The sequence below is a fragment of the Belonocnema kinseyi genome, chromosome 6 (genome assembly GCF_010883055.1).
Source record: "Belonocnema kinseyi isolate 2016_QV_RU_SX_M_011 chromosome 6, B_treatae_v1, whole genome shotgun sequence".
In the NCBI taxonomy this organism is placed as follows: Eukaryota; Metazoa; Arthropoda; class Insecta; order Hymenoptera; family Cynipidae; genus Belonocnema; species Belonocnema kinseyi.
The window spans coordinates 34198012-34210736 of NC_046662.1; the positions used below are offsets into that span (position 1 = coordinate 34198012).

The 12725-nt window shown below is 29.8% G+C and overlaps 1 protein-coding gene across 1 annotated transcript in view; it reads left to right on the forward strand.

The window, feature by feature from the left end:
• Nucleotides 1–8290: 8290 nt before the first annotated feature.
• Nucleotides 8291–12725, forward strand: part of LOC117175328 — a 10950-nt gene continuing 6515 nt past the window's right edge. The window contains exons 1-2 of the mRNA XM_033365037.1: nt 8291–8349; nt 8435–8833. Coding sequence (XP_033220928.1) covers nt 8291–8349; nt 8435–8833 — 458 coding nt within the window. The remainder of the gene's footprint in view (nt 8350–8434; nt 8834–12725) is intronic.

The following is a 12725-nucleotide window of genomic DNA, read 5'->3' on the forward strand; positions in this document are numbered from 1 at the left end:
CAATTGAGTTTTCTAACGCATCGTGTTCAACATCGCAGTTGTGGTGTCCCATAGCTTCATCTCCGAATTGTCTCCTAAAATAGTCTCTGAAAGCCTCTAGTAATCCATCTGCATCATATACCATTTCCCCCTACTATTTCTCATGTTGACAATTTCTGTACTTTTGTTTCCTTTCATTTTATTATAAAGTAGTTTCCTGCTTCCTTCAAAGTCGTTTTGTATTTTTATCTCTTCTTCTGCTCTAATTGTATCTTTACTTTCTTTAACTAATCGTTTAAGTATCCTGTTTTCGCGTTTATAATTATTTCTACGTCTACTTATTTCCTCATTTCTAAGACCTGCGATGTTCAACATGAATAAAAATGCGGATTTAGGAACAATTTTTGAGTACCAAACATTTAAAGTGAATCTCAAATATCCAGGATTGTGTGCAGAAATTCAGGACTGAGAACTCTAATTAAGGAATCGGGATCCACGATGACAAAGAAGCTGTTAATGTAAGGACAGCTTTTATCATGCGTGGAGGGTGTATCTCATAATAATCAAAATGGATAGCAGTCCAGACATTACGTCGAAAAATAGAGTGAAATTCCCGAAATAATCCGGTTTACAATTTTTTTGGGGAAAACTCTTTATTATGGGGTCTTCTTTAATATATTGAAAATGCTACAACGAATAGGAGGGGGACCCTTTTTTTAGAACATTTCTGTGATTTCAAAAAATAGGAGATCGTTCTAGCTCTATCAGGTCCTAAGTTATGACCCCTCAAGTTTGACCATTTTTGCCTGTTTTTAGAGGGGAGAAAGTGGAGTTTAGTTTTATAAAATAAATCGTGACAGGTTAAGTTTATGTTGATGATGTCACATGATAAAATAGAACAGGCCTATCCCGAGAGAGGAGTTCAACTCAATCACCAGGTGGTCGGTTTTCGAAATGGAAGGGAGGTACTCAGTGCTGTATATACGTCGTATTTCGGAAGGTACCTTAGGGCGACTTAATTTAAAATAAAATTAGGTAATTTGGAATTTAATTAATAAATATATTAGCAGTAAAAGAATGCATACCTCTTACAAATAGGTAAAGTATATAATATTTTCTTTGATGAAACTTGGAAATAAATCTTCGATTAATCGCATGACAATTAATTGCATAACCCGTTTTTTGAGAGACAACTCAGCGAAAATTTAAACTTTACATGTTTGTTGCAACAGAGAATGTTAATGCCTTTTTTATTGAACTATTTAATTTCCGTATAATAAGAAATGAAAGAGGCAATTACATTCTCTTCACTATATAACTGTATTGCAGTAAGTTCATATTCAAAGTATAAACTTTTATAATTGGTGAATGGCAATGATTGTAACATGTTTTTAATATTAGCTTACACTTTCTAAAGAAATTGTCAAAATTATTCGAAATCAGGATCTTGCAACACACCTATTTAAAGCAATGGCGCTTATACATTTCTTTTATTTATTATTGTAAAGTATACTGTAATAATATATTAACTAGTCATATTTTGAAATTGTTTCAATATTGATAAAATCATATTCCTGTTGTAAAAAGATATAATTTTTCAAGCTCAGCATATCAGTAAACATTTCGCTTTCGTTCGAGTCAAATTTACAGCATTTAAATAAAAATAATGCATTTCAAATTAGGCGCCCTAAACATCTACTTTAAAAATTATCTGCGGTACTGAATTCTGCCATATGCGTCACGTGGCGCGCGTTACAAACAATTCCGAAGCCTTTCCGGCAGCGAATAGAGGTTGATGGTGGGGTAAATGTCCCAAATCGCTTTTCGTGCAGTTATGACGATTCTCAAGGTTAACACATGTGGTGTTTGAGTCGAACTCCCCTCTCTGTACGGGCCTGAAATAGAGTATACAAGAATCTGCGCACATATAAAAAAACAGTCTTTTAGTCCTATTAGTTTGGGAATTGCGAGGTTTCAAAAATTCCATTTTTTCGTTGTGGCATTTGTGACTAAAAACGGAAAACTTTTGTTTTTTGAAAATACCCGTTTTGCTAAAAGTCCCACGACGAAATTCCTATAGAATAAGTAAAAGAAGAGTCAATTTAATGTTAGTTTAAAAAAAAGTATCCTAGCCCTAATAGGTCCCGAGACAGGACCTTGGAAAACTGCACTCTTCTTGTTAATGCATAATACGTATTCTATAATTGACAAACAAATAATTTTTTATAACAATATCTTATCTTAACCACTTGTGAGTACTTTTTTAGTACCTTTGTGGCAAAAAAGTGATTGTAATTGTTCGGAAATGTGTAATATGTTCTTTTCATTAATAAAAAAAAAAATTTTTTTAATTTTTTGAGTATTTATTTCTATCTAAAGTAATAACTTAAATTATTTATTTATAATTTTTTTAATTACTGGATAACATTTTATATTTAATAACTTTCAATTAGTCAATTGCTTACTGGTTTTATGTAATACGTGGTCGCAGCATTCAATTAAAATTCACAGAATTCACTGCGTATTACAAGTGTCCGGGAGGTACCCCAGTGGGTACAAAGTTTGGCGACGTCTTTAGGACATCTTTACGCCATCTTTACGATAACTTTACGAAATCCTATGTCCATGTCTTTAAGGTTTCTTTACGATATCGTAAATAAGTCGCATGATCTGACGATGTCTTTGCGACATCGTAAAGACAGCGAAACGACACGGATATATGACGTCGTAAAGTTGTCGTAAAGATGTCGTAACGATGTCATAACGATGTCGTAAAGACGTCGCCAAATTTTGTGCCCACTGGGAAGTGTGGAATTAAATTCAGAGAAAGTATTAAAAGGTATTGTTATAAACAATTATTTGAAAACTATTTTCTTACCAATAAAAATAACATATTACACATTCCCAATCAATTAAATCCCTTTTTTGCAACAAAGGTACACAAAAAGTGCTCGGAAGTGTTTAAGATAAGATTTTGTTATAAGCAATTCTTATTAAAATTATTTGTTTATTGATAAAAATAAATATCTCATGTCAAATGTTGATGTGAGAATAGTGCAAACTGTGTTTTTCGTGGACAGTGGAATTCAGATTTATGAAAGTGAATGATTTTCTGTTGAATAGCTTTTTTGGAAATCTGGTTATGAAACTGTGTCGCATGGATTATGCAAATACGCAGAAGTGCGTGCTTCCTTACTTAAAGCGTTTACGTTTGGTGTTTTAGTGCAAAAAATAAAATTTGTTTTGGTCTTAAGCAGGAAACGAACTTATTTTAACATTTCACAGCAAACTTTCTTCCTCATTTTCTTTAAATATTAAGTTTACTCTTGTCTTCGTGTTAGAAAAAAATTTTTCAAAATATTGTTACCACGGAGTAAAATCCGCCGGAAAGGGGCCATATACTCTTCATTGTGTACATTCGGAGTGCAGATATATCCGTTTCGGTTAGGGTAGGTCAGGTCCACTTTTAGCCCAAAAATTGGCGCTATCTCCGAATTGGAGTGCATTTTTATTAAAAGTAATATCAAAAATCAAACAGATTAAACCATTTTTGCGAATGAACTTCATTCTGCGAGCGGAATGTATTAGATACGAACGAATGAAGATTATTGATTTTCAATTCGGTTTACCTTTAATTTTAAAAATATAAAGTTCTAAATGTAAAGAATTATTATTTTTATTTAACATCATTCCATACTTATTTAATATGGAATATTTTTACTCTTGCATTCTTTATATACAGGGTGGACACGCTGGGGCTTACATGCATGGCGAGTTGAATGCTACCCGAATTGCATAACAGCAGGGCAGAAGACATTATACAGGGGTATTTTCATATTTCGCACCCTTAAAATTTCATTCCGATTGGTACGAAACTTCAAACGGATACAAGTGTAAACACAATATAGGTTATGTTATATAGTAATTACAAATAATAAAAGTATTTAATTAATAATTAAGTGAGACATGTGAACTGAGAAGTAAACGTAATTTTTTTCTTTGCTAATATCATTATAGAATAGCTGCTTAGTGACAAATACTATAAAATAGTAATAATATTCTGAGTGAATGGTGTTTAACGCTTATTTTTACTGTATAAAAAAAGGTATGTTATGAATAGACAGGATATGTTTTTAATAAAGTGAATGAAATATTACATGCTTAAACTTTAAATTGACATTTCCTATATTTACTGACAGCGATTAGGGCAAACAGGTGAATCTGAACATAACCGTTTGAAGTTTCGAACGCAACCATGGAAACTCTCATTAACTTGATCCGAAGATGCACGGACTTGGTCGAATGGCCGATCCGAATGCAACTTTAAAGGCGCGAAATATGAAAATACCCCTGTATAATGGCTTCTCCCCTGCTATTGTGCAATTCGGGTACCATTTAACTGGCCATGAATGTAAGCTTAGCGTGTCCACCCTGTATTAAGGCTTTTGATTATAAATAAAATTGTGTCTATGACCTAAAAGGATTTACAGTTTGACTTTCACAAATTCTTTATGTTGTAATTTTAAGCAAATTATTAAATTTAAATTATTAGTGAAAAAAATTATCCACGAAGTAAATTTATGATACTTTGAAACTTTTATGGGGGAAATTACATTTCAATCAATTTCAAAGATCAAAGGCAAATCACAATGTATAATTACTATCTAAATTTGCATACTTACGTCAAAATTCAAAACTCTTATTTTCCCAATCTATTTATAAACTTTAAATTCTTACCACGAACAAGCCGCTAACGGCTTACAATTACAATTACTCTATACATTTGCATAGTTAAAACTCACAAATTGCTTTAATATTTTTAATCTTTAAGCTTTAATTAAAACGTCAACATGAAAGCAACTATCGCATTCTGATAAAATATAAATAATTTAAAAATCTATTATGAAACAATTCAAACATTTGTTATAAAGAAAATTTTAATATATGAAGTTATAAACATTTTTGAAATAAATATTTTCTATTAATTAATAATTTTCAGTTGAAAGCGTTTTAAATTCAAAATAATACATTAAACGGTATATAATTGAAAACTTTCCAGTTCAAATTATTTCAGATTGAGTTGTTTTTAAAAAGGGCACTATTTCGAATTATATTAAAATAAATTAAACTTGAATCATTTCTAAAATTAAGCGCTTAGAATTGGATAATGTTGAATGGTTTGTATTTCAAAAAATTTCAAACGAAAGCAGTGTAGATTGGAAAATTTTAGACTAAAAATTGGAAATTTTAGAATTTCATTTGGAAGTGATTGAGATTGTAGCATTTAAAATTCTAAGTGTTCAAAAGTAAACATTTTTTTACTCGACTTATATCAGAATTAAATGATTTCAGATTAAAATTAAAATATATTTTTACTTTAGGATTTAGAACAGTTAACCATTCAAATTCAAATAAATTGAAATTTGAAACATTGCACTTAAACACATTTTTTTAATTTAAAGTGACTTAAATAAAAAAATAATAATAAATAATAAAAATAAATAAAAATTAAAGTGACTTAATTTAAATTTTAATTTAAATTAAGTCTTTCAAAATAAAAAATTGCAACAATTAAGAATTAAAACAATTGTTTAATTACTGAGGTATAAATTTCAGATAGTTCAATTGTGATCTATTTTGATTTCAAACACAATTTTGTCACTTCATTTAGGATTCCTATTCATTTGATAAATGTTAAACAAATGTGTTTATATTTTCACATTAAAATTTTTTTATGTTTAATGAAAATTGGATCATTTTCGGATTTGAATTAAAAATAGAAAATGCAAGTTAAAATAATATAAAATAAGATTGGTATAATACAGGAGCATAATATTTGTAATCGCATAATTGTAAGTTTTTCAATTTGGAATTGTTTTTTTTTAGTGTACTTTTTTGTGTCCTTAACTGAAGATCAGCTTCGTAAGTCAGCTATTTTGGATAAAAGTTTAAGAAGTATGAGCATTTTCGAAATTGTTCAGGCCATTTTGGTAAAATTTAACAAATTCTGTGTACGGCTAGATGTACCACTCAAAAACACGAACAATTTATCCTAATGAATTTTGTCATTAAAAAAATTCAAAATACAAACAAAAATAAAATTTTCAAGCCATAAAGTGCACGGCATAAAAAAGTTTCTTTTTAAACACCCTACAAGATTATAATTACAACTTTTTAAAATTTTTTTAAAAATAATTAACTCAAATTTCATTCTCACGAAAAATAATTGAAAAAATTCCATATTGCGGCTAAACTATACAATATACGACAGAAGGTAAAAAATATTATGTACCAAAATAAGAACAATAAACTTTTTATTATTCTTTGATGGAACGCACAGTTTTTGTTATTATTTTGGTTGTAATACTACTAAAAATAAACAGCAATTTTTTTAATGACACAAGTTTAGAAAAAGATTAATTAATTATATAATTTTAATACGTTAGAAATAAAAAAATGAACTTCTTATTTATCAAAGGTTTTTCATCTTCATTGTATCTACACATTTTTTTGAAACACTTTATGTTACTTTTTTCCAATTATAAAAACACGACAATAGAAATACTTTTGTTTCGATAAGAATGCATATTATTGATCATAATAATATACATTTATGGAAATAATATACATTTTCAAAGTGGCTGAGAATAACATTCATTCCAAAACAAGAAACAAATTTCAGAGTAGTAATAGTAAATAAAATTTATACTTTATATAGTGATATCTGAATAAGAAATACCAAGCCGAGTTACAGAAATGAAGTTTTGAATATAACGATCGTGCAGGCCGAATGAGATTTAACAAAAGAGAATTCACAATCACTAAATCACAATTGTCAATGCTTTGGCCTTTTGTTTCGAAAAATCTGTGCACAAATGTGGAGGAAGTACGAGGGCCTGGCGCGATGTCACCAGAAAAAAAGCACGAGAACGAACAGATGCGCCCTAGTCGAGCGTAAAATTGCGAGCGAAGCAAGAAGCGCGCACGGCGCGCGATGACACTGCACGCACACAGCGGGAAGATTTTTTGAATTAAGTTAAAAATATTAAATATTTTTGAAATTTTTAAAATAAAAAGTAATTCCATGTTTAATGAATGGTTTAAAAATGTTGTATTTAAAAATCCTAAACTTTAGAAATGATGGTCTTGATTTTGCATTGTTTATCATTTATTCTAGAGGGATTCAGTTCAAAAATTTTTACTAGCAAATTAAAATATTCAATTATTAAATTTTATATTTTGCGACTTCAAAGAATTTAAAAAGTCAGGCAATTGCCGAAAAAATGTTAATCTTTGAAGCTACGGCATTGTGAATTAAAAATATTAAACCTCCAAAAAACTTTATTTTTAAGGCTGCAAAAATTATTGTGATTTAGCATTCTGGATCGGAAGTGCAATTTTAAATTGAAATTATAAAAAGGTTACAGATGATGAATATATTCTTTGTACCATATCATGTAATATCAAGTGACACTCATAGTGAATGGATAGATGATTTTAGAAAAAAAGTGATTTCTCTAGAAAAAACAGTGCCATTTTAACCTTGAAAAATTGAAAATTTCGAAATTGTAAACCTTCCATTTTTAATTATTCTAAAAGGTTAAAAATAACTTAATTTTGAATGGAAAGCTTTAAAAATAAAAGATTTGAAACTTAAGGCGTTAAGGATTAGGCAATTCATTAAGATAAAGCGAGACTTCTTCTATTTAATTGAATAGCTCTAATACGTAAAAGTGAAATAAGAGGATAAGCTATTCTATGGAAATTTTCTCGATAGAAACTATAAGCTGCAGATAATTAGGCAAATTGTCGTTATCTTCAATATTAAATAAGGATATAATATTCTTCTGTTACAATTTCCCGGAAGACTATGCGAAACTATTAGAAAACGTTCATAGGACACTTTATTATGCACCCTTATCTAAGAGTTATTGATTTCGTTGCAAAAGATATTTAGAATTATTTATGAGCCAGAAGCGACGGTAAGATAATGTCATAAGTTATTTTAGTATTTTCAACGTATGACTAGAATTATTCAAGAAAATATCGCAATAGAGAGAATATGAATAACTTTATTCGAAGAAGGCACCTATCAGTCTTATAAGAATGGTTATATTGTGCTGATGGAGACAATAAATTACAAAGAGAGTAAACGAATTTTTTCAATTCTAATATAAGTACATTTTATTTCCTAATATTAATTATATGCATAAAGAGATAAATATTGTGTATAACTGTATGTTTGGATTTGTGAATTAGAAGCCAACTATTCGTATGTGTAATTATTATTTTAATGCAATATTCGTATGGAATGCATGCTTCTTCTCTAAATCAAAATCAGCAAAAAATGAATGACGAAACATCAAAAAGGTAACCACTTCGGTCTATGATTATTAGATAGTATAAATGTCATCAGTTTTACTAATTCATATTTAAAAAGTGCTGTTTATAAAAGATATTTGCAGGAACTGATTATACAAAAACGTCGGCTAATGTATATCGGCCAAGTGCAATCCACAGTCTTTCAATATCTTGGATTGTGGAGGCCACAAACTTGGAACTCACTATGGAGAATTTGGATTTATCGTATTTACTCTATCCTTATGATTACTAATTATTCTCTTTTTATATTTTCAATGTTAACGTATCTTCTCCGAGATACTAGCAACATTTTTAATAATATGGAAACATTATTTCAATTTTCTTCCCTTTTCACCGTTGGGATCAAGATGATTACTATTATGGTAAAAAGGAAACCTATCATCGATTCAACATGTATACTTTTGGATAAACTCTGTCAGCCTCGAGATTTGCATGAGTTAAAAATACTGCAAAGCTGCTCGAAAGTCTGCAGGTAGATAAACTTTTTATTTTAGAGATTTACATATCAGCAAAGTAAGCGAATTAGTAAGGATATACTGGCAATCAGTTAAATTTGTACTAAAGTGGTATTAGAGATCCTTGTCTACTTATTTAAAGCACTACCATCTCACTTACTAAGAGTCTTTTGTACCCATCACAATTTCAGCTATTTTTTCATTTTTGTCTTTTTTATTTAACAATTTTTTTTGGGTTGATTTTTTATTTTGCATTCATTGCAACAGAACCAAATTACTTTTAAATTTGTTCCGAAATGAAACACTCTTGGTTGCTCAGCTATGGGAAAATCCAAATTTCATGGCATACCACCAAAATTTAAGTTTTTCTATTTTTCTTCCTGCTAATGTTTTACGACTTTTGTACTGTTGTTCGCTGTTTTAATATTTTCTCATGTAAAATGTTGGTTGTCCAAGTAGGGGACCATCGAAATTTAGTGACTTCCCCCCCGAAATTCATATTATTCAATTTCCCGTTTTGGTTACGTTAGTACATCGTTTACACTCTTTGCTAATACAATATTTTCGCCCTGACCCTTCAGAGAATCTCCACGAAATACAGACAACACATTCTTTAACTGATAATGGTAAGAAAATTCATCCACAGAAAAGTAAAAAATATGATCTCGACTCGATAATAATAATATTAAAAAATTTCAAAAATCCACTCCTAGTACTTCTAACGGAACATGTCTAAAGATTCTAAACATAAAACGGATCCTAAATTTCAAAATTAAAATAGTCCCACATTTAACCTCTTGGAGACACCAGGCACTTTTCTTAAAATCATAACAATATTTAGAAATCCCAAAAACCAACCCTCAGAACTTCTGACGAACGTGTTCTGAAAATTACTTATGTAAAGCAGACAATAAATTTAAAAACTCACCTTACAAAATCTCTATAATATGTTCCGAACCCTAAAATATTATTCAGATTTCCCCCCCCCCTTACCCTCCCAGAACTTCTGCGTGATAGTTTTATTAAAAGTTCTAGGTTTAATGTTTCAGGGGTTGTGTTGGGGGGTTGTATTCGGTGCCTTTTATTATTATTATTTCTTGCCTATATTAAACAATGATTTTTACAAATACCGGGTTTTTCATTATTGATGACATATTCGCATTTTGTTACCTTAAAAGCATAGCGTAACCAACTTTCACATAAATCGCAACATTTCTTCGGAATTTTTAAAATTTTTTACTCAAGAAAAATTCTGAATCAAGCGGATCACTCCTGGCGCCACCTGCTACCTAACAAAAACATTAATACCATACAAATATTAATAATAACTGCAAAAAATAAGTGCAAACACTTTTTAAAAGTAACATTGAACGATCAGAGCTTTCGGGGGATTACACGACATTTTTAATTGTCCCTATCTAGGCAACAAAGGCGGTAGAAAACAGTATAAACAGTTAAAACAAAGTAAAAACTTTAATAAAAAGAAAAATTAAATTATTCAAATATTGTGGTGGGGGGTGATATGGAATTTAGGTTCGTTCCTACTTGGACAATAGGTTAGCCCAAAAATGCATTGCAAAATTGTTTTCGTTCTGAAGGGCCAGTCACCCCTTCCCTCGAAAAAGTTTCGATTGCTTTCTTTCTTATACCTGGAAACTGTTTTCTGTAATTTCTTACTGTTTTTTTTGAGATCCTTTTTCGATTCTCATTTCTAATTATCAAACAGAGAATGTCCGATATTAATTTGATCCCTCTTTCAGTAGTAACATTCAACACTGTTAAATTTTGAACAATTGAGGCTCCGGATACAAAAAGGAGATATAGAATTATTTCACTGGAGTGGGGAGGCCTCTGTGCACTTTAAAATAAAGTCTCGAATTTTTATTTTTAAGATATATATCTACAATGAAAATTTAATGCCGCCTCTTTTTCTTCTCATAGAAAAAGTTGTAGCTTTTTTATTTTTCGAATTATTTACGAAAAACGGCTTTTTTCTAATTAAAGTATTTTGAATTTTTTCACTTCAACTTGCAACAAAATGAGAAGTTTTTAATATTTTGTAATCAAACTTATCAGAAATATGCATTATTATGCTCTGCGATGGATGACTTTAGCAAAAGTTCAAAATGTTTATTAAAAAAATTGTTAATAATTTTTTTCTGAGAGGTTGCATAATTTGTGCACGAACAACTTCCAACGCTTCGGGAGTCGGGTGAATTTTGAGCAAAAGAAAACTGTCAGAAAGTTGTTTAGGAAGGTTCAAGGAAGTTTTCTGGAAATTTTTAGCTCCTGGCCCGTAATCCGCTACTCCAGCGTTAGGTACAGGTGCACTGTTTTACTTTATTTTTTCAATTTTTTATACAGCGCAAAATAATTCTATTTCTCCTTTTTGCATCCGAAACCTCAATTGTTCAGCTTTGCAGGTAATCTTCGTTATTTATCCATAATGCCACGTTTTCTTGAAGGAAAGATGTCGAGATTCTCAATCGCGAAAAAAAGTTACGTGATTTCGCTGTTATGAGGTGCTGAATTTCCTTTCCACTAATGGTTGCATGCTCTTTGGTTCCAGACGTTTGATATTTTCGTCACTTTTAATTTTTTCGGCAATTTCAAAATTGGCTGGCCTTATCTTTTTTATTATTTAAATAATTATAAATAATTTGTGCTAATGGTACAAAGTTAACTACAGTCATATTTTATTAATCTTATTATTATAGATTGCCTCAAATAAGGCACTTCGTCCTCGTAAATGTTTTTCAAAGAAAATTTTGTAACTTAAAACATAATTTACATTACTATATGTATTTTTTATGATATAATCATTTTTAATACTGTAAAAATATAAAGAATGTAATAGTAAATAAACTTTTAAAATTTTAATTTTATTATGACTTTTATCATTTATGTAACAGTGCTCCAAAAAGTCGTAAACCATCCGGACCCGACAATAATTAGTTGTATAAAAAATAATATAAAGCTTTTTACAGACTTTACTACAATTCGAAATCATTTAATATTATATTTCATTCAGAAAGTACAACTTGAAAGATGACTGTTTAAACAAATAGAGATTTTTTGAATATTAGAAGAAATGTATCAAAATTAGATAATTATTTAACAAGAAATAGCATGGGATGCCGATTTGAAAAAAAGAAATGGACATTACTAAAATTGCGAAAAATAAACATTTTGGCACATTTCGAAGAATCCCTAGAGCATGAGTTTCATTTTTCGAAAATCAAAAATTTTCCCTACGTTAAATGCCCCATGGCACGTGTTTATATTGAAATTTAAAAAAATAAAAAATTACTGATTTATTTCATCCATATGCAGGAAGGAAATTTGAAGGGTTTTAATTTCAGGGTAATACGTAAAGTTAACCCAGCGGAAATCAATTTTTTTCTTAAACTGGGAACCACGAGGATGCAAACAAAAATATTGAATGTTTAGACTACGGTCAGTAGGGTGGGAAATACTAGGAGGGGAATACTTTTTTGATTCAAAATCCCGTACAGCCTAAAAACATTCACTTATTTGCACTAAACAAAATGGTAAAAAAGCTAATAAGGTTTCTAAGAGAGTTGTCAAGCCTGATTATTAAAAAGGGCTTTTAATGTTTTTATAAATAAACAAATATCATAAAAATGACAATTTTTTCTATTTGACGTTCCCGGTACTCGTGAGTAATATGAAAATTGTTGAAATCACTTTATTTTCATAGTGCAATATCAGTAAAAGATATTCCAATATTATATATTGCGAAGGTGGTTTATTACACCTCGAGAATGGCAGATTACTTAAATATAATATACCAGGTGTATACATATGAAACCGGTATTTTTTCAAGAAAAAAACACATTTCTTTCAAGAGAATGATAACAAATATTTTATTCAAAGTATGCGCCCTCG